General features: G+C 41.4%; 2 protein-coding genes across 3 annotated transcripts; one reads left to right on the top strand and one right to left on the bottom strand.

Moving 5' to 3' along the window:
- The first annotated feature begins 296 nt into the window (after positions 1 to 296).
- LOC133895250 (protein PAF1 homolog) lies at positions 297 to 6,487 on the top strand. The gene is made up of 12 exons (XM_062335407.1): positions 297 to 1,308; positions 2,050 to 2,118; positions 3,201 to 3,308; positions 3,446 to 3,626; positions 3,725 to 3,804; positions 3,911 to 4,030; positions 4,371 to 4,476; positions 4,734 to 4,820; positions 4,905 to 4,973; positions 5,068 to 5,142; positions 5,236 to 5,388; positions 5,977 to 6,487. The coding sequence occupies exons 1-12, from the start codon at positions 572 to 574 to the stop codon at positions 6,085 to 6,087; spliced, it is 1,896 nt and encodes a 631-aa protein (XP_062191391.1). The 5' UTR covers positions 297 to 571; the 3' UTR covers positions 6,088 to 6,487.
- A 2,112-nt stretch (positions 6,488 to 8,599) lies between these two features.
- Positions 8,600 to 12,253, bottom strand: LOC133895252 (mitogen-activated protein kinase 2-like). 2 transcript variants are annotated; one of them, XM_062335408.1, is made up of 6 exons: positions 11,651 to 12,253; positions 11,131 to 11,260; positions 10,489 to 10,626; positions 10,013 to 10,345; positions 9,480 to 9,663; positions 8,600 to 9,179 (listed from the first exon to the last, which is right to left on the bottom strand). In XM_062335408.1, the coding sequence occupies exons 1-6, from the start codon at positions 11,860 to 11,862 to the stop codon at positions 9,007 to 9,009; spliced, it is 1,170 nt and encodes a 389-aa protein (XP_062191392.1). In that variant the 5' UTR covers positions 11,863 to 12,253; the 3' UTR covers positions 8,600 to 9,006. The 2 variants fall into 2 exon arrangements, with proteins under 2 accessions (XP_062191392.1, XP_062191393.1); XM_062335409.1 differs by lacking the exon at positions 9,480 to 9,663 and having other exon boundaries at positions 8,989 to 9,179.
- Between the last annotated feature and the right edge of the window lie 10,220 nt (positions 12,254 to 22,473).

The following is a 22,473-nucleotide window of genomic DNA, read 5'->3' as shown; positions in this document are numbered from 1 at the left end:
GCGGATACCCCTAAACGATAGCGCTTCCGGTTTTACCGATGAATCTGTATTTGAAGGCTTTTGAGATCTATTTATTAAAACAATGCCTCTGGACGAGGTATCTAGTTTTTTTTTTAACCCACTGCACATTCCACATGACAAGCTAATGTCACCGTCCCTTTCCAAATATTCCCTCCATCCAATGAACCTTTACTACAGCCCAAAGTGCAAAAAGGCAATACCAAATCCAAATCGATTTGCAAATCTGAACAAATTTAACCAAATTAATTCAAACTTGGAAAAAAGCCCGGCAGAATCCGAAGCACTCGTGGCGGAAACAAACTTCCATCGCTTCCCCCCTGCTTCCTCCCTCGCATCTGCTCTTCGCCAAATCGTCGGCCACCTCGCGAGCTCCTGCACGCCGCCGCGTAGATCTGGTGGGTGGGTCGCGGTCGCGGCCGCTTCCAACGCGCGGTTCTAGAAGCTTCTGCGGCGGTGGAGGGGGAGGAAGAGCGCGGGGAGGGAGAGGTGGCCGCGGTCGCGGGGTACGTGCGCTGGCGTTAGGGTTCGGGGAAACCCTAGCCGCCGCGCGATGGCTTCGTACAGGCCGTACGCCCCGCCGCCGCAGCATCCCCCGCCGCCACCACCGCAGGGCGGTTTCCCGCCGCAGATGAACCCGTTCGCGCCACCGCCGCCGCAGCAGGCGCTGTACGGCCGCATGCCGGCGCCGCCTTACCACGCGGCGCCCCCGCCGCCGCCCGGCCCTCCGCCCCCGCACCAGCCGCAGTTCAACTTCGGCCCCGGGCCCCCGCAGCAGCAGCCCCCGCCTCCACCTCCGCCGCAGATGTACTACCAGCCCCCGCCGCCGCCGTACGGCGGGAACAGCAACCCACCGCCCCCTCCCCCTTCGGCCCCGCCCCCGCCGCCGTCCCCTCCCGCTTCAGCGCCGCCCCCGCCTCCACCACCGCCGGTCCAGCAGCTGCCTGCCCAGGCCCCGCCTCCCCCGAAGGAGCAGCAGCACAAGGCGGCACTGCCGAAGGTGGAGACAGATGAGGAGCGGCGCGCGCGGAAGAAGCGCGAGTTTGAAAAGCAGCGGGTGGAGGAACGGAAGCAGCAGCAGCTGATGCGCCAGACGCAGGCCACCATTCTGCAGAAAACGCAGCAGGTGCGTGCCGCGCAGCAGCCGCAGCCGCAGCCGCAGAGCCGCCACCACCAGCCACCGGGTGGCTCCCGCGCAGCGGCAACTGGTTCTCGCCTAGCCTCAGTGCCGAATGTTGAGAGGTTCGAGAATCGGCTCAAAAAGCCAACAACGTTCCTCTGCAAGCACAAGTAAGTAGAGCAAAGTGTTGGTCTTTGCAAGTGCTAATTGGAGACAGTTTCAGTTTCCTAGTTCTTAAAAGTGTGCCTGTGCAAAATTTTAATTCTCAGCAAGTTGGGTGACATTTTGATTGGTTATGTATGCCTTAGTCGTAAAACTTGGCAATCTTTGTTTGACGAGAGGAGGCAGACTGCCTATTAGAAGTTTGTGCAGTATCATTGGTGAATTGTAGTGGCATTGATATGCGAGGATCTGCCTTTCCTGAATTCCTTTCATAGCTTCTGAGGGTTTTGTGCTGTAATTGGGTAATCCGGGTAGCTATAGCTTATTAATGATGCTTGTTAATGGCATCTTTTGAAAATATATGCTATTATCTCTTCTCGATGTGCCTTGAGAGATTAGCACTTCTGCTTAGTTCTAGTCAGTCATGAAGCATATAGTGCTTAAAAGGTTCATGAGTTGCTCTTGCCTGTACTTACCTAATCTTTGCTATGACTTCAAAAGGGGAGACCTTACTTGAAATGGACACATCAAGTCTTAACAGAATGGTCCTGAAAGCATCACTCTTCTGTTACTAATTGACAATTTCCCTTTGAAAGTGCATCTAAAATATGTTTCGAGTTCTGTACAAGTTTTATGGAGCCTTAAACAACAACTAATTTTGCATCAAATATTCAAATCTTGGTATTTGATAATTGTACTCTTGAATGATCCTGTTTTCTGTTTCTTTTTTTTTTTTGGTGTTAATGCAGGTTTAGGAATGAACTGCCAGACCCAAGTGCTCAACTGAAATGGTTGCCACTGAGTAAGGATAAGGACCGGTATGCATTACTATTTGTCTACTCTCCTTTTTTTTGTGTCGGATTGCTTTGTTCTGCTGCTATTTTTACTATCAATTGGCATCTTTGGTGCAGTACAGCCATATTTCATTGTTGCTCATCTACCTATAAGAAAGGTCATATTTGCTTGAAGATCATCTCAACTGACTTAATACTTTATTGTTTTTTATTTGAAGATCAACTTTAGAGTTTTATTGAATGACAGAGATCAGTTACACATATATCATAAGCAAAAAGCATAAAGCAGATCAAGTCAGCATTGTTTTTTTTCCTATTGGCAATGCAATGCCTTCCTTTTGCTGTTGTATAGTCAATTTTTTCGTTCATTTTATTACATTTGAATCATAGGTCCATGAGAACCCACATATAACCACTATGTAATAGGTAAAGAACACATTCATCCCTGTTGCGTTATTATGCCTAATCTAATTTTGTGCAGGGATGATGACTAGATTGATGTAAAGAATTAGTTATTACCAGACAGTTACTGGATTAATATGGGCAACCGTTACAGGAATGAAGTGAACACATCAAAGTATTTTGTGAATCTAACTATCTGAGGATCACATCAAAGTATTTTGTGAATCTATCTATCTGAGGATCCTTTAGTGCTATTGTTAGGGACTGAACTGATTCTCTCCTGACCAGAAAGAGAAATTAATTGTTACATTATTCTGGTACTTATGTATCGGGATGATATCATGAGCTATATAGCTTCACAGGAAATGAATCTCATTAGTTGCTTGATATTTGGTTACTTACGTGAAGTCATAAATATGACCATTATTTTAGTTCTCATATCGTGTGTAAGAACATGAGAACTTCCCCGTTATATGTTACAGACAGGTCCTGTGCCATTGCCATGTGATTTGCACTACCTTTCATACTGCAGAGTTTTTCTGTAGCCTTCTGCTCTCTTTTTATTTTATCTGCAGTTTACCAGAAAATTAATATGTGTTGCTTCTTTATATTGCTCTGGATTGTGCTTCACTCTGCATTTTGCTCTTAAAATTATTTTGGACACAGCTATGCTCAATCTGTTTTGTTGTATACTGCCTTTGCAGATATACCAAATACAGGATCACTTCATTGGAGAAAAACTACATGCCTAAAATGATTGTCCCTGAGGATCTTGGGGTACCTCTTGACCTACTTGATATGAGTGTGTACAAGTAAGAATTAAACCGGACCATATGTTTTCATGAGCTCTCTCTCTCTCTCTCTCTCTCTCTCTCTCTCTCTCTCTCTCTCTCTCTTGTTTTGAGGATTCTTTCTTGTATCCCTAACTTATGTACCAAACATGTCCTAGCCCTCCTGCTGTTCAGCCGCCCATGGCTCCAGAAGATGAAGAGCTATTGCGTGATGATGAGGTCCTCACCCCTATTAAACCTGAAGGTATAAGGAAAAAGGAGAGGCCCACTGACAAAGGTGTTTCTTGGCTGGTCAAAACACAATACATATCTCCACTCAGTACTGATGCAGCCAAAACGGTAATGGCTACTGAGTTTTCTGTGAACTTATTAGTTGCAGAAGTTCTGCTGGATTACTTTAATGATATATATTAAGTAAAGTCGCTTGGCTATTCCAGTCTCTTACTGAGAAGCAAGCAAAGGAAAGGCGAGAATCAAGGGAGGGTCGCAATGCTTTCTTGGACAATCTTAATGATAGGTATGGTTTTCCTTCTCTTCACACCCCTCTTTGGGTTGTAAAGGTTATTTTGTGTTGCAGACCTATGCAATCGGTGACACTTTGTTTCTGTTCATGTGTATATCAGAGAGAAACAGATCAAAGCCATTGAAGAATCCTTCAGAGCAGCTAAATCCCGTCCTGTTCATCAGACTAAACATGGGATGCAACCCGAGTGGGTTATGCCTTTGCTACCTGATTTTGAGAGGTATTTACTTCTCATATGTTGCTTTAGTATGTACATCTTCATTCTTGACATCAGACATGCTGTTTTCAGTTCACTGTGCTATGTTTTGTTGCCTGTTCATTTCTGTATCTACGAGATGAAAAAACCTGTTCAACTTCCACCGGTTATAATCCCAGAATGCTGTCTACAAAATCATTATGGTTGGAAAAATCCATCTTCTCTTACAGTAATTTGTGAAATTTCTCCTGTTTTGCCATTACTCTCTGAGGTATTACCGCACAAAAGTTTGCCTTTTAAAACATATAGGCAGGTTAGAGAATTTAATTGATCTTAACTTGACCTTTTTTGTTCACCTATACAGGTACAAGGATCCGTTTGTTATGGTGAATTTTGATGGAGATCCTACCGCTGATTCTGAGCAGTATAGCAAGCTAGAGAGACCCGCACGTAATGAATGTGAATCCTGGGTGAGTTTTGTTTCCTCAAGTTTTCCTCTGCCCTTGGATTCTAATTTAATTGCAACATATGTTAACATGCCATTCCGATATGGGTATATCTACAATTTAGTGGGGTAATGTCAGTACTGATATTTCACATTGATAGAATGCCAATATCAAGTGAATTTTAAACACGTATATCCTGGACATGCCTCCAAAATGTCAATGGTCTTCCTCCTAGATAATCCCTTGCATATATTTGTGACGTTTCTATGTTTCGGTGGCAGGCTGTGATGAAAAGTTTTAGTGTCAATGGTTCAGACCCTACAAAACAAGAGAAATTTTTAGCATACATGGTCCCATCGGCCCATGAGGTATCTGTTCGGCTCTGGTACATTTCTATTGAAAAGATAATCTATAGAACACCAATCTTATGGTGACTATTGTGGTTTCTTCAGCTTGCCAGGGACTTGGATGATGAAAATGATGATATCCAGTACTCCTGGCTTAGAGAATATCACTGGGAAGTATGTGTTATTTTCCTATTTTTGTGATTTTGTATATTAGCTGGTGGCAAAATTCTCACCCATTCTGCATACATATTCTTGTTTAATGATTCAGGTAAGAGGAGATGATAAAGATGATCCAACAACATACCTTGTCACATTTGATGAGGATGAGGGTGCAAAATATTTGGTAACTTGTCATGTGCATACTGAATTAGTTTTGATATATGAGAATGATTCATTGCACATTAGTTTGAACATATGCCATTTGTCCTTTTTGCAGCCTCTTCCTACCAAGCTAGTCTTGCAGAAGAAGAAAGCAAAAGAGGGGAGGTCTGGGGATGAAATTGAGCATTTTCCAGTGCCTTCCCAAATTACTGTGAGCAGGACAGTTCATAGTGGTACCATGGAACGTGGAGAATCTTCTAGCATGCATGTATGACGTTTTCTCCCTTATAATTGCAGTCATGAAAGCTCTGTGCAGTGAACTTGCTGCTTTTAGTTAAAACTAATACCTTTTCAGTTCTCTGTTTCTATAAGTATTTTCTGTACACAGTCTATCTTCTCACCAAACTGTATGTGTGTGCTGGACTTCACTTGCTGTGATTCACATTATTGCTCCTACGATCATCACCGTTTTGTGATCACTATATTAGAGCATTACTTGCTCTCTAATCTTTTTTATTTTATGTTTTACACTATAGGATAATATTAGGAAAACACAAGATGACCACACACCCCTATTTAATATCAGTCTCTTGCTTTCTCATTAAATTTGTTGTCTCACAAACCATCCATCGCTAATCTTAGTGACCAATGAACAGATGGAGTCTTTATGTAGCATACATTGAATAGGATAGGGGCACTTTAGGAAGGTGTTGTTATGCCTCAAAATCCTACAATGTCAAATAAATCGGAATGCATTCTCCCTCCTAAAACATGTAATAAAAAAATAATGGAGGGAGTAAAAGTTGGCTTTTTTGCATTATTTATACCTCTTAACTCAAGGTTTTCTTCCTTGTAGGAGAATTTAAAGCGACTAAGATCTCCCGTTGATGATGATCTTGATGAGCATCCAAAGCATTTTCGGGTAGAAGATATTGACCAATATAGTGGAGAAGAATATTCTGAGTGATCAATTGATAAATCATTATTATCTTGCACCAACAAATTTGATCAGCACATATGACGCTTTAAAGATCTCATATGGATATGCTGTGGTGCCTTCACATGTGGTTCGAAGGTGCATGATCGATGAAATGAAAGAACATGCCCGGCAATCTGAGTGTGTTTGGACAAGGACAGGTTTTTGAAGCGCAGAGTATGCGAAGCAAAGCTGAGTGTAACCGGACTTTGATCTCCGTAGTGATGTAGAAAATGTGGCATCATTGTAAAGAAGTCTTAGAGTGGTTCTCAACTTTTTGTTTTGAATACAGAGATACAGATCACCATTTTGCATTTGTTTTGATTTTTCTTCCCCATTTGATTGTGTAAGTACAACAATTTATTTATGTTAGGGCGGACAGATTGTATTATGCTGGCTGTCTCGTTTCTGGGGGTATGTGCATATTGAAGCTCATATATTTAGGGACTATGAACACACAGTGAAAAAACTGAAAGCAGCATGGTGAGAAGAGTAAATTGCAGCTGGTGCACATGTGGTTTCAGGATAATAGTATCCTTTTCAACTTTAATTTTTTTTAAAAAAGAACTGGAAAGTGACTGGTAGCCAAGTGTAAAATGAGAGGAATTATATTCTTTTTTTCTAGTATAGAATGGTTTTTTTTTCTAGAATAGAATGGTGTAAAATGAGATGATGGAAGTGCAAACATCAAACAGTTCTTTGTGATCCCTGCGCTGCAATTTTATTCCAGAACAAAATGGCAATGTTATGAATATATGTTATTGTTGTACTAGCTGTTGATAATTTTTTTAGTTGCAGTGGTAACAGCAGTAATCTCTGCAGGATTCAGCTGATATGCAGGTGATAACCGTTTTCAGATTGCTGTGATTGCCTCAGCTTCAGCACTTGAAGTTGCAAAGATTACTGGTCACCATCTTATGCAGTCAGCACGCCCAGTTTCTGTGCTGGCAACCAGGTATCATTTGTTCATCATCTAGTATTATCAAACATGTTCTGTAATTTTGTATGATGACGTATTCTTTTCACCGGCTGTTAGGTTTGACCAAGTTTGATGGATGTTAAGGTATTGGGCTCCCCTCAAAGGGCAGCAAGGTATTGTGGAAACTGTAAAGTTTCACATCCTGTTCTCCATGCCATGGTTTCTTCCAGGAGTCATTTGGGAGCTTCATGTCTATTATAAGTATGACTTTTCCAATACATAAATCATAATATAACCTGAAACTGTTGCAAAGAAAATTGTGGTTGTGGGGTGAACAACTGTACACCATATTTTTTTGGATAATTATTAACACAAGAGTTCCATACGCTCTTTAAGATAATGTTATCAGTTTTTCACCACGAGGTTCTTGCATGCTCTGCATTATGCAGTCCTTTCAGATACAGGTTGCCTCGTTATTGCGCTGTATGCTACCTCATCAATTTCTGATGGTTCATAGAATTGTAGATTCATAAATACTGTTTGCTTCATTCTAGATGTTAGCCTGGCAGAGTTAATAGAATTATGTGAGTCTACTAACTACATATCTTTCTGCATTTGGATTGCAAGTGATTTTATTTTCCATGCTTTTTCATTCTTGCTAGTTTGATATTTCGAATTAAGTTGTGATGTCCTGTATTTGCATTTGGATTTGGTATCTGGAATACAGGATTGTTTCAATGCAACTTTATGTTGCTAATGCTTATTGCCCTTCCGTTTGCTGACTTTTGAAGTTGCCGCCTTTTCTGTTACATGTTCAAAAAATAAAAAAAATCCAACTGTATCTGTTTCAGGTTAGGTGAAATCACAGCACAACATTTTGATGTCAGTCCCTTGTGAAGCGAGATGTACAAAAGTTTCATGATGGATCGAGTCTTAACACCAAACTGATCAGTTTGATTTTTATTGATTCACTTGCTGGACGCCCCCAAGAGGCAGTGTACAACAAGACGGTATCTTGATCTCAGAAAGTGATCATGATGTCTAACATTGTTTCTGGACAAGTATTCGAACTTTATTCAATTGACTTGTGTTTTATGTCTGCTGGCACTTTTTTTGGCTGTGTTTGACAGTGTCAGGACTATGGATGGACCATGATTAGTACTGCAACCTTGATAGTTTTATTGGGGACACTGCTTTCTGATGACTTTGGGTCCGTTGGATTGTCAAACACTTGTAATCATTCTCGTTGATTCTGCGTGCGAAAGTGTCAACATTGGATGGACAGTTCTGTTGGCTGATTATCTAGTTTGTTTCTGGTGCAATGATTATCAGTTTTCTTTAGGTATTAAAGCTTGATGTAATGTCTCCCAAGTTCAACCAATGCGTTGTTGCTTATGTCTGCCTGTTGGTGATGCTATCCGACATTTTGATATGTAACTAACACTTGTATCATGCTCCTGGTTTGAAGAGCATAGATGTGTGGCAAGAGCATAGATGTGTGGCGAATGTTTAGTAAAGCATAAATGCCTCTTGGTTCGCATAATACTAGAAGAGCGGTGCCAAATTGGTCAATCAAAATAATGATGAGGCTGATGAGTAATGTCACATTATATCATGCGATTTTATGTTCATTAAGATTTTAGAACATAACAGGAATTGCTGGAAGGTGACATGAGCTGCTGACTGTAGAGAGTGGAGATTGTAGTCCATAGGCAGTGACAAGCTCCTAGAGTTCTTAAGCATACAACCGAAGATAGATACAACCTAACAAGATGCAGGTAAGCTGCCAACTTTCTCCACTACAAATTATTGATCAAGCTTTGTTTTACAAATTTCCAATGTTTTTGACGTCAGGGTGTCGTCAATGACAAGCCACAAGATGAGATGATAAGGGGGTGGTCACTTGGAGATCTTGCTGTTGTCTCATGCCTTCCCCCATGGAGTGGATAGATATGCCTTTCTGGTTTGCTCCTTTTTACATTGGGAACTATTTAGTGAATTGGTTCAGGGTTGAACTTGAGAGACTCTTTCCATATGATTTCCTTGATATCTTCTTCGGTGAGCGATGGCTGCTCGAAATCAAAGCTGAAAGGCGCTGGGCAGATGGGTTCATCATTTATCTCATGAAGGGATGCCAAGTATGGGTGGCACAGAGCGTCATCAACTGCAATGCCACACAAAAGACAAAGGAGCAAGGTTAGCATCTTTCTAGAGATTTCTGCCTGTTTATCTTCCTCAATGCAAGAATGATATTTGCATGAATGTTTAGTTCTAACAATGTAGGGTCATGTGAGACAGAAAAAGGAAGCATCGCAGATGATGATTCATAGTTGCCTGTCTGGATGAGGGCGATTGGGCTAGGATTTAGCTTAACTTTGAACTAAACCCCAACACAATCTACCTCATCCAAACAGGCATCGCACATTTTGCAATGCAGCAAGTTCATGCAGGGCTGCAAGATTACCAGTAATCCTTTTGCTCGGATCAAACACAAGCATCCTCTCAAGCAAATCCATGGCACCACTAGACATAGTGGGAAATCGTGCACGGAATTGTTGCTTGGGGTATTGAGGAAGGGACCTCACGTATCTGCGGGCGTTATCGCTTCGGAGGAACCCAAGGCTCGTGTCATCAGGTGAGCCTATAAGCTTTTGGACCAAGAATGAACAAGAGTTACAAAAACAGAACTGAGAACATTTGTGAGACATTACCAATTCAGGTGTTAGTTTGAGAAACCATGATAATCGCATGCTTCATGCTTGGACCAAATGTTAGTGCTTAAAAAGAAGGTATATGTGTAAATTCCAAACTCAGTTCATATCTGTTTATAAGATTCCTTTTCATTTTCACCTGTCTAGCCATGAATCTGTATGTCACCTATGCTAATCTGAAACTGAAATATTGTAGTCTCAGGTCCTTCAGCTAAACGGAACAAAATTTTGCCCAAGAAGGGCGAAAATGGAAACAAAATCTAGAACTATGAAGCAGTGACCATACCTCAGTTATTAGCCTCAGCTGATGAACATAATCCTTTCCAGGAAACAAAGGCTCTCTTGTCACAATCTCACCAAGGATGCAGCCCACTGACCACATATCAATAGCTTGGGTATACTCTGAGCAGTTCAGGAGGAGTTCGGGCGCTCTGTACCATCGCGTAACGACATACTCCATCATGAAATCGGTTTCAGTTGTGGTCCTTGCCAGGCCAAAATCCCCAATCTTAAGATCACATTTGGCATTGAGCAGCAGATTGCTTGGCCTGAGGTCTCTGTGCAAGACATTTGCCGAGTGCACGTACTTCAATCCTCGAAGCAGCTGATAGACGAAATACTGCAACAGGGGAAATTAACAGTCAGACTACCATAGAAAAACAGAAAAAAAGAAAACAAATGGCAATAGAAGTTCAAGTAGACAAGAAAATGTTGCAAGGAAGAACCACACCCCGGATCATTTATTGACACAAAACATTGTACCTGACAATGATCATCTGTTAGTGGCTGGTTCGATCGTAGAAGGTGATGAAGATCGGTGTCCATCAATTCGTAAACTATATAAACATCGTTGAAATTCTCCCTCCTCGGCGGGCGTATGATGTCCTTTATTGAAATAACCTGCAGAAAAGGGTAGATGAATTAACAAGTCACCAACAATATTAAATCATTATCTAATCTAATCATGTATCATATCACAAGACTCAGGACAAAACATAGGTTCAACATTATAATTAAGTAGAATTCATATCACGTATGATAGACTAATAACGCAAGGTAGTATGACACTGAGCAGCATCTCGACACTTTGGTGAAGGATATCAAACTGAATATCTTCATCAAAAACATGATATTTACAAAGAAGATCTAACATCTGCACTGATTTTGGAACCAATGCAATTTCTAGAAGCAATGAAGCAAGTAAATGGATGGTTTTGCTTCGAGAGAGAATCACCAGAAAATTTGGCAGATCTCCTCAGGACGGCTTACCTTTGCAATTAATTACAGAGTTAACCATGGTCAATATATAATACAATGACGGAAACAATTCATACGAGAGCTTGTCCAACAAGAATGGAGCATGCCAACCACAGACAGTCATAAGGGCCACAGGAGATCACTCACATTTTCATGATTCATGTGCCGAAGCAGCTTAATTTCTCGTAAAGTCCGTTTCGCGTCCATCTGATTGTCGAATGCGTTACCAATCTTCTTGATGGCGACCTCCTCGCGAGTCTGAGCATTGACAGCAGCACTGGACGAAGGAAGATGAGAGAAATCATCATCATAAACTTAAGATCACTGGAAAATGGAAGATGGACGAAAGCGTCACCCAAACTTTAAGATGAGCTATAAAATGCATTCCTTGTTTTCTGCACCTACGAAAAACTTTGAATGTCACATAAGATTGTCTTTTTTCTTTCCTTTTCTTTTTTTCTTTTCAGAATGGGCGAGGAAGCTCGAACCACTAGATGTCCTAGGAGTAATAATAAACTTGTCAAGTGCGTGATCAAACCTAAGTCCGGCGTGATCAAACTTAAGTTCATGAAGATCAATTTAGAAAGTTGCCATGCAAGATCCTGATGGAAAGATGCAAAGGCGAGGGAGGGAGGGAGGAAGGGAGGGAGGGGATCGCCGTACGCACCAGATGATGCCGAACGCGCCACGTCCGACGGGTCGGATGGGCGGGACGTACTTGGCGGAGACCTCGAAGAGGTTGCCGTAGATGTTGTACTGCACGTAGCGGCTGCCGTGCGTGTGCGTGCCCTTGATCTGCGCCTCCCCGAAGTGGCTCAGCCCCAGGCACCCTCCTACCCCGGCTCCGCCGCCTCCGCTTCCTCCCCCCTCCATGCGCATCGACCACCACCTCGTCGGCGGCTGTCTCTCTCTGTTCCCAAGAAACCGAGAAACGCCGGCCGCACAAGCGAGAGGGAGCGAGAGCGAGAGAGAGAGAGAGAGACTCAGAGGAGGGAGGAGGCGTGGTTGGTTGGATGGAGGTCGGGAGCGGAGGAGATAAGGGAGAGCGTTGGGGAAAGGGGAAAAGGCGGGAGCTTTTTCGCGAGGGGAAATCGATCTCCCGTGACGGCCAAAGAGGAGTTGGTTGCTGGTGATGTTGCTCCTCCCTCCCTCCCTCCTCCTGGGGCTGCAGCCGCAGAGATCTTCCAGGCCATTCCTCCCGCCCTCGCTTTCTTTCTTCTCTGCTTTCTGCTTCGCCTTCCCCTCGCGGCGGTGCTGTGCATGGTGTGTCCTCGGCTCAGCCGCGGTCCTTGTCGCTGCCGCCCTCACTTTATAGTAGTTTGCTCTGGTGTAGAAGCGTAGAACCAATCAACCAATGATAGAGATGTACGTTGGAACAAATATATGGCATCAGCACATGCAATTAAGAAAAATGTTTTTCTTATATTTTTTTAAAAACCCCAATATAATACGCAGATAGATGCATGTTAACATAACGTCTATCGAAGATGAGAGAAGAAATTCATAGAATCACAATATATATCTTGTTGCTGACAAGTATGTTACATACTACTGAAATTTTTTATTGCCTTAAGGAACACAAGAAATCAAGGTAAGGCTTGATATCGATGGGCAAAGAATACAATCACCTCTACTACCACCACCCATGCCAACGCTTGGTTCTCATTTTTCCTCATAAATTCCCAGACAATGTCCCATAGCTTATGCTCATTGCCCTAGTACAGCAGATAGTCTCTACTTTCTATACTACGCTCCACTAGTTCATCAACAACACTAAACATGTTCAAGGCTAATGCTTCATTGATTCATCAGCAGTGTTTGAAAAAAATGCATATTAAAAGAACATAAACAGATGAAGAAAAAACTCAAGTGCTAAGAAAAATAAGGAGGAAAGAAGAAAAATATAATCAGAAGTAAAAGTGAATATAGATAATGAATAACTTTTTTTCCGAGGACGACAATGATTAATTTTTTTCTAAGAGGAAGACAACGAATAGTTGAAAACCCCAAAAATAGAAAGACCGGCACATAGGCTCTAGTTTCTAACCGGCAAAGCTTCTGGCTTGTTCGTCGGGAGCTCCTATATACATGCGACCCCCATATATATATATATATATACACGATATTTGCAAAAGTACATGTCCGTTTAAAAAAATGGCACGACTACCCTACCATCGCCCACTGATGTCATCCAATAGGCAACACCTTCTGAGTCAGGTTAGCGGGTCTTCATGTCACCCAATCAGAGCGTGTCAGCAAGATGTCGCTCGTTGGATGAGTGACATCTTGCTATCACCCTACCAACAGTGATCTCTTGCTGAATTAGGGTTTTGACCTGCTATCACTTTGATTTGTGGTAGAATAAGCGTCGTTCATGTGCCGCCATTCGTTGTTGTCAATGTATTCATTGTCATTTGATATTTTTGAGATATTTTGGATATGCGAAATTCATGAAAAAGGAAGGTTGAACATGATGATTTTAATCGAAGTTACGACATACACGGTGGCATATACGGTATGTGATCATTCTAACCTATCAATTATATACCGCTTCTAAACCTAACATGACTAGAATGTAACCAACATGATTATAACATCTAGTCTACTAAGTGTAATGTGGATACTTTCCCTTCATCGCTGCTTTTGGTCTTGCTTCACGGGCCCAATGTGCCCTCTCTCACTTCTTCTCCCTCTTTGCCTCACGTGGCTTCTAAACCTAACATGTCTCCCTCCTGAACGCGTTTGCTCGTTGCCCCCTCTTCTCATCAGCTTGCATTTTATGGAAGCGTCTCCAAGTGGAACACATCTGCTTGTGACTGCTAAGTATCCCACCATTGCATGAAGTCACATAGTAGTGGTGGAGACTACAACAGAGATGAAAATATTCAGTGGTAAATCTCAATTATATTTGGAGTAGTTTGTCTAAAAGTGTTTACCTAGCGACGGTGGTCAACATTAGTGCTTCCCTGGGGTGGATCGTACTTGTAGTTCCAACATATGAAGAACCTCTTTCCGTAGGTGTCAAAGAACTTAGAGGACTTCATCACCCTACAAAGGTCTTCAAACCAGCACATGGGCACTTCGACCCTAGCAGGTGTAGTATACAATAAATATTTCTTGGGGAATGGATCATACACCATTGTAGTAGGAGTTGTGGAGATTAAGGCTGATATTTTGGTTCGACATGTGGCTAGGAGATCATCTATTTGTATTGTAGTTTTGTGCTAGTTATGGACTAAGTCCACGAAAATTGAACATGGGAAAGAAGTTGATTCTGTTGCAAGGAGTGGTCATATCAACTAAAAAGGCTACTTCTGAAAATACTATTTCTGAAAAGCATACTTCTGAAAAGGCTAGATTTGAAAAAGCTACTTTTGAAAAGGCTACTTCTGAAAAGTCTACTTTTGAATAGCCTACTTCTAAAAAATTTATTAGCATTGTTGGATGTCTGCGGGTAACACAAAGTTCATGCTAATATTATATTCATGCGATTGAGAAATGCTTTTCTGGTTGGACTAGAGATGTTTGCCCCTTCTTTGATGTACCGCTTTGCGCTCAGCCTCTTCTTGCCAAAGCAGAAGCGCTTCACACTTTTGTAGTTCTTCATCATGCCTTTGAAGCTCGGCCTCCTGCCTCCTTAGAATGTCTTGTCAGAGACGGTGTTCCTTCTCATACCTCTGAAGTTCCTTGGCCTATCGCGTGCGTTCTTATTCTCAACGTTGACGTTCTTGTTGGTGCTCTTGTTGTGCCTGCTGCCGCTGTCGTGCTTTCTCCATCATAATCTCATACCCACATTTGGTTTCAGCTTCATTCAAAAATTACAAATTACACGTTCGTATTAATATCTAGATACAAATTTTCGAATGAAACTTCAAGCTCAGTGTTCTCTACAGTGTGTTGCATTCGCGCTTCAACTTGTTCCTAATTTTTTATTATGGTGAATATTTCCATCGTCTCAGTTGACGGAATTGTTCTTCTTTCTTCGATTATCCTTCCAGTAAGACTGAAAGCAGCTTTAAAAGAAACTGTAGGTACTAGAACTGTTAAAAAATCTCATGCTAACAGTGAAAGCATTTGATAATTCATCTTGTGTTCATGCCACCATTGCAGTATGTTAAAATTCTTGTTCATAGCTGATAACGTTGCTGTCGAAGAAGGTAGTTAGCTCCCATATGGATGTTAGAATTCCAGCGCTCGTAGTCATAGATAATCGTGACGAAGAGTCTAAACTTCTTGATGAAGAACCTACACCAAATATTTTTTCCCACATTGTCATCTTCTTACTTGTTGTGGGTGCTAGTGGAGGTCGTTACAAGCGAACTCCAGTACACTTTGTTTCATATTTACTATAAATATTGAATAACTTAGAATGAACATTAGTATAATAAGTAGAATAATCACGGTCAAAAGCATCACCTATAATTATGAGAACTCTACAAAAACTTAAGATTTTAGCTATAGGATCTAAAATAAAGGCAAAAATATACAACAAAGGAATTTCTTTTCAATATTTTAAAAATTTAGATTTCAGAGGAACTACACAATCTCTTAGAAGATTATCATTTTTATAGCTATTTAAATGAGTAGCAATTTCAACAATATTATGCACTACTAAACAAGATGTTGGATAATAAACTCCTAATAAACTCACAATTGAATCATAAAAAAATTCAAAAAATTGTAGTATCCTTTCGGCAACATAATAATGTACTTTCGTGAGTAAAGTTTGACCCCATGGTGATGATAGTGTGTATGAATAAACACACCAAATGTGCTCTTATATGGTACAATATTTTTGAGCATCAAGAAAGTAGAGTTCTATCTTACCGGTATATTCACAGTAGATGCACACCCATTGCAGCATAGTACTACTTATATGCTACAATTCGTTAGTTCGAGGAGTTTACAAAAGATATTGCAGTACGAAAATCGTCTAAGTATTGAGACAACCTCTTCAAACTGGATTTTACTATAAGATTGATAATATGACAAGCACAACGTTGATGTAACAAGAAATATTCAGCATATGTACTAAACAACGGAGTAAGAATATCCATTGCTTTAGAGTTTGTACCGGTATTATCTAAAGTGATAGAAAATATTTTATTTGTGAGACCAAAGTCTTCAACTACTTGAGATATTTTTCAGCAATTTTTTCACCGGTATGTGCGTTGTCAATCAATCAAAAACCTATTAGTCTCTTTTCTAATTCTCAATTATTATTAACAAAATGAGTAGCCACACTGAGGTAATGCTCTCTAGCCCTACCTACCTATATGTCTGAGGTCAAAGAAACTGAAAATGTACATGTTTGCAATATTTCTTTAAGCTTGCTATGACACGTATTGTAGTATTTTACCACATTCCTACTAGTTGTCTATCTAGAAATATGTGTGAACCTATGATTTATAAGCTTGCTTAATGTAATGTTCAAATGCAGCATCACCAATATTGAGTGGTAGATCCACTCTTGCAATGAAGCGGCATAGCTCTTTTTAAGCATTGGTAGAGTCATACTCCCAATGACGAACAGAGCCGTTAGGGTTGTACTGTAGTACCGTCTGCTTCATAGCTGTTCCACTCTTCACTTGCAAGTTGTGGTGTGCCTCTTCAAGTGTCCCGTTCCACCTGAGGGCTTTGCAGATAATTCATGTTTGCAAATATAACACCTAGCATACCTGACACTTATCCTATCTTCCTCTCTATAGAATCTTTCAAAGTCTTGCCAAACTTCGAAAGTACCGGCAGAGTCGGTGTTTGCTAATGCGTGTGCACGATAGAGTTGCTACTGCATGTGAACCAACCGGAGGTTCACCATCAGGTCCATCATCACCTGAAGTACTGCTATCAAAGGGGTTATAGTCCCCTATGAGTCCATGAAGAAAAAATCATGATTGATGGATGTATTATGATCATGATCACTGGCGTCCATGATCAATGTCGAATGGCAATACAAAATATCCAAATATTCAGAATTAAAAATAATAAAATAATAGAACAAGAATAAACAATGATGCAAAAAATCACCAAGATTTCTTCAAGATAGCAGGATGACGTTTTTGAAATTTCTCGAATTTTTAGTAACAATTCAAACTAATTTTGCAAATTATCACAAATTATCAGGAACTTTGAGACAAGAATGAGAGGAGGAAACAAGAGAGCAAATGTTGTTGCTGGTGTGGAATGGAAGGGCAGGGTGATCCTCTATTTATAGGTGAAAAATGATGATTTTTTAATTTTTTAGCCCAAACGGTCACAAAACAGTTAGAAAATTAAAAAATAACGGGTTAAACGGGTTGTTTCTGGCCCGTTAAACCCGCTAACCCGGCGTGCCTTCCTATGCTGGCCATGTCACCTGTGCCCACCTAGACCGACCCCATGCGCAACAGCTTCTGACCGACCTAGGCATGCCGAGCGGGCCGTGCTGCTGCATGCTCGACCGAGCGAGCCTTGCCGCTTCTGTGCCGTGCCTAGCCGGGCCAAGGCATGCCGATCTAGGCCATGCCCGTGCTGGCTCGGGCTGGGCTATGCCCGTGCCGACCCAAAATAGCCAGGCCGTGCCGTGCTGGCCCGTTGTGCTGCACGCGCAGCCTAGGTACGACCCGTGTCCTCGTGTCGTGCCTATAGTGCTGGGCATCGGGCTGGCCAGTAGGCACGATCTATTTGGACATCTTTGGTGTTAGCTATTCTTGAGAAGCGCAATAGCATGCCAAATCCTTTCGGACGAAAAGGCAATTCCTATATGACGTAACCAAAATAATTACGGCATGGTAAAAGAAGCTATATTGGTACCACACATCTATAAAAGGCTCATATACCTTCATATTGAACCCATAACGATCAATGGAGGCTAGGTGTGAGAATCATCCAAATTGTATTCAAATTAATAAAATCACCGATTCATCCAGTAAGATGAGAATTAGCACATGTCCATCTCTTGACGTGCCACATGCTAACCCACATCTCAAAGCCACAATCGTAGACACAAATGATTAAAGAGAATGCAATTCTGGTAGTCCCGGTATGTGTTTATGCCCAAGATCGGAACACATACCTATACAACAAGTCTCATCATATCAAGATATAGTAAATAGCAAGTAGATTAAACATACTATAAGTCTTTAATATGATTACAAGTTCCACAATTTCAATGTACTACTTTCTAAAATTTAAAAGATGAGAGCCAATTAACAAGTTCGAGCTCCCTACATACAACAATTTAAGTGCTAGGCTAAGCAAAATACATCAAGTTTATAACCTAGCACATGAGCATTACTACGTAGCGGAATATCGACTAAAAACATCAAAAGAGGTGGCACCATTTGTCCTAAGGCACCACCGGAACACCCCAAGTAGGACATCCTCTTGCACGTCGTCGATATTGGCGGGCACGAAGTAACCATAGACTAACTCATCATTACATGCAAAACTTTAACAATAGCATCATTAGTACGAAGGTACTCACAAAACTTACTCATTATGGGTACATATAATAACCTGACTCTAAGGATTATGTAATTTAGAATGAGTAGCAAGGAGTAAGCCACAAGGTTAAGTTGAACTTAAGCGAAAAGCTTTCTATAATACACATGGTGTGAGCATAAACAAAAGCAACAACATAAGCTACTCTCATGTGACAACCTATACATAAACATAGCCAACAAGAGATTATGTTCCTCTCAACATAGACATACACAAACCATCTCCCAACATATCGCTTATAACCACAATCACCCAAGTACCGGAAACTGTATGATTGATATCCAATGGATATTAAGAATGCTCATGACCGAGAGTGCGACAAATTGAATTGATCTTACACCCTGCAGGGGAGTACAACTTTACCCACATGGCACAAGTCCATCGTTTTGGCCTCCGTGACAACCTTTTTCTCACCCATTCCCGCCCGGTGGCCCATCTCTACAGTGTTGAGTACCTAGTCCCATAGGGCACACACTAGGTCCCTTGTTCCTCTATCTCATCGCACACACATCTCTTTCTCTTACACACACACCATGGATTCATGTGCCAAACGTCGGTATGCCATGAGATAGGCGGCTCATCCTTTCCTATTCGGATATGTGGTAGTACGGAAAGTGTTCAGACCAACGGCACCAATGATCGATGCTTAAAATGATCTAGGTGGGCCTATGACAATTGAGACTCCATTCTCGATCCATCCCTATCACCCTCCCAAATCTCGTCTCATTCTCATAACTCATTAACCCTTAAAGATTAAATTAAGTGAGACAAGAATAAGTACTAAAGCTTGCAAATGATGGTCGAACCACCGCTCGACTTCTACTGGTGACCTAAGCCTTGCTAAGCATAACTGAAAGTGCATCTAGGCCGCCTAAGTGGGTTTTGGCTTATTGATGACAAAATGATTAAGTATCTAATATGTTTATCTAAGTCATGAACATGTTTAAGTCTAAGTTGAGAAGACATATAACGTTTGACGCCCTTCGAAAAGATAGGAGAAGAAACTAGGAGTACTCAATAGGATTTAAATTCTTTTATTTTTTAAAATTGAGTCTAGGATAGTAGCTCTATTAAGAGGGTTGCATTTGATTGCTTGATTTGTGTCTCAATGCTCAAGATATCCTTTAGAACTAATAAGTTGAGAGACACACTCACCCACGAACACCGGGTTTGTTTTGCAAAGTTCACTGAGTCCGGAGTCTCCGGTATTCACCGGATACTCCGGTACTCAGTATTTAGTCCGGAGTCTCCGAGGTAGACTCCGGCAGAGGGTGCTCGGTTTCGATTTATTTTTGTTGAAAAAGACCGGAGTCTCCAGTGTTCACCGGATACTCCGGTAGTTGGTGAGTTTTAAGGCCGGAGTCTCCGAGGGAGACTCCGCCAGAGGTCAATCGGTTAAGTCTTTATTTTTTATTGAAAAAGACCAGAGTCTCCGGTGTTCACCGGATACTCCGGTAGGAGAAAATGTTTTAATCGGAGTCTCCGAGGGAGACTCCGGCAGGGGTGTCTCAGTTAGCATTTATTCTTTTTGATAAAAAGACCGGAGTCTCCAGTGTTCACTGGATACTCCGGTACCTGGAAAGGCCGGAGGGTTCGGCAAGTCTCCAGACTTAGTATATTCAATAGCCCTGTCAGGACCGGAGACTCCGGTGTTCACCGGAGACTCCGGTAACTTAACAGAATTGTAACGGCTAGTTTTGACACGTTCTGTGACCGTTCTGACGCCGTTTTTGGATTTGGGACCGGATACTCCGGTGTTCACCGGATACTCCGGTTAGGTCTGACAGAACAGTAATGGCTAGTTTTTGAGAGAGGGCTATAAATACTCTCACACCCCATGGCATTAAATACTTGCTGTTGCTGATGAACTCTAGACTCCTTGAGCATTCTAAGAGCATTCAAAGTCCCTCCAACCACCTCTAGTGCAAAGTTTGCAAAATTTAGTGAGTTTAGGTTTGGAGTGAGATTAATCCACTTGAGCATTCGTTGTGATCTTTACTCTTGAAGCTTTGTACTTCTAGATGGCAAGGCGCCGCCCGTAGAGCACCCAATCTTTGTGGAGTGCCACGGGAAGTTTGTAATCGACTTCAAATTGAGTAAGGAAATTCTAGCTTGATCTTTGTGGTCGCTAGAAGAGGATAGGGTTGGAAAAGACCCGACTCTTTGTGAGCTCCTCAACGGAGACGTAGGCACTTCTTTGTGAGGTGGCCGAACTCTGGGATAAATCTCTCGTGTTCTTATTTGTGCAATTTACTTAATCGTGTGAATTTGTGAATTTACATATAAGTTGCCTTAGTGATCATCTTGTTAGTATTAACTGTGGTGTTAGCTCTGTGATAACTAGTAGACGTAGCTACACCTTTAGATTCTAGCTGCTCGCTTTAATTCATAGTTGTTCTTGATTTTCTGTATAGACCGGAGACTCCAGACTAGACCGGATACTTCGGACCAGACCAGAGTATCCGACCTTCACTGGAGTATCCGACAGTTTTAATCCGTTGTTTTAGTTTTAATTTTCAGAAAAGCCTATTCATCCCCCCTCTAGGCACTTTCAATAACGCATTCATTTTAAGTTAGACCATTATGTGATATCACCCCAGGTTATAATTGATCAAGAAATAACAATGCCAAGTAAGGGTAATGTAATAAATAGGCTCTACACCCAAAATCCAACATTGACTAGCTATCATGCATGATATACACATAACATAACTTATCAAATTAGCACAACATATGATCCAAAGTAGGGTGCAACATGCTTCGATGCTTGCCTTGGTTCTGGACTTCACAATCCACAACAACAAATTTCAGATCACCCTCAGTCACGCCCATGTCTCTCTCTTGTTCTTCGTTCTCTAAACAAAAAGCGCGTGCAATGAATGAAATGAATATGAGATACGATACGAATGTGATGAAATGCACATGAATATAGTGCAATATGTAAGGAACACAATAGAACAAGAATCATGTGAAGTGCTATATTGAATCTCATGGTATAAACAAAAAGGTGAGGTGCTCTCCAAGCGAGTATTTAATTAAAAGAGCTCCATTAAAGAGTTTATGGAAAGACAACACCTAACATGCCATTTGATATTTTTAATTCATAGGGGTACACTAATAAAGATTTTTAGAAGTGGTTTTTCCCCTAAATTAATTTTATTCTTTTCTATATAATTTTTAGAAGTTAAGAAAGTGAGATCCACCAAATGATAAAACATAGAATCCAACACCTTTAACATGCTGAACAATATTTTTCCTAGAAAGTGCTCAATTCAACCAGATTATCAGAACTAGATTCATTATTATTGGATCAACCAAGATTTAATAGTGAATTTAATAAGAAAGAACACATTTAACTAAATACAGGAACTAAAACACATTTTTCATGAATGTAATCATTTTTATGTTGTATATTAGAGTCATACAAATCTAATAAAATTTGTTTCACCAATTGTGGAGTTGTATTTATTTTTCTATGAATTATATACGGTCCTGTTTGATTTGAGCAAAAGATGAATACTACAATAGTACAGAGGTTAGACTGGACTTGGGAAGCGGTTAGTCTGCGGGCCTCGCTAGAGACATCACCAATGGCGGTTCTGGCAATGGTTCGTCCAGTGGAGGGTATCAAGAGGTTCAATGTGTCATGGGGATCATCGTGAAGTGACATACACACACCGAAGACCACCGGATTAAGCTCACCGGCATCTATGGCGGTAGTGCTCGGCCTTGTGCGAAGAAGAGAGAGAGAGAGAGAGAGAGAGAGAGAGAGAGAGAGAGCTCGTGGTGGTGGGGAAACGGTCGGTGAGACATCACCTTTGGTGCAGTGTGCTCACCAAGCGACGGGCTTGGTTAGGAACATGTTGGAGCAGCGGGTGGTGTCGAGCTTCTTGGCGACGGGGTCGAGCTTGGGAGGTTGCTGGCAGTGGGGAAGAAAGGTAGACATTGTTAGCACTAATCTTGATTAGCAGTTATTTTAGTATTTTTTTTGTACAAGTCAGTTTGCTT

The sequence above is a fragment of the Phragmites australis genome, chromosome 16 (assembly GCF_958298935.1).
Source record: "Phragmites australis chromosome 16, lpPhrAust1.1, whole genome shotgun sequence".
In the NCBI taxonomy this organism is placed as follows: domain Eukaryota; kingdom Viridiplantae; phylum Streptophyta; class Magnoliopsida; order Poales; family Poaceae; genus Phragmites; species Phragmites australis.
This window is presented reverse-complemented; position numbering and strand designations above follow the sequence as displayed.

Bases quoted from the DNA above. Each gene is read 5' to 3' on its own strand.
- LOC133895250 (XM_062335407.1), top strand. From the start codon at position 572: ATGGCTTCGTACAGGCCGTACGCCCCGCCGCCGCAGCATCCCCCGCCG. The intron at 3,805-3,910 runs GTATGGTTTTCC...TGTGTATATCAG, and splicing joins TTGGACAATCTTAATGATAG to AGAGAAACAGATCAAAGCCA. The intron at 4,477-4,733 runs GTGAGTTTTGTT...TTTCGGTGGCAG, and splicing joins GTAATGAATGTGAATCCTGG to GCTGTGATGAAAAGTTTTAG.
- LOC133895252 (XM_062335408.1), bottom strand. From the start codon at position 11,862: ATGCGCATGGAGGGGGGAGGAAGCGGAGGCGGCGGAGCCGGGGTAGGA. The intron at 11,261-11,650 runs GTGCGTACGGCG...TCCTTCGTCCAG, and splicing joins GGCGCGTTCGGCATCATCTG to TGCTGCTGTCAATGCTCAGA. The intron at 9,664-10,012 runs GTATGGTCACTG...TTGGTCCAAAAG, and splicing joins AGCTGAGGCTAATAACTGAG to CTTATAGGCTCACCTGATGA.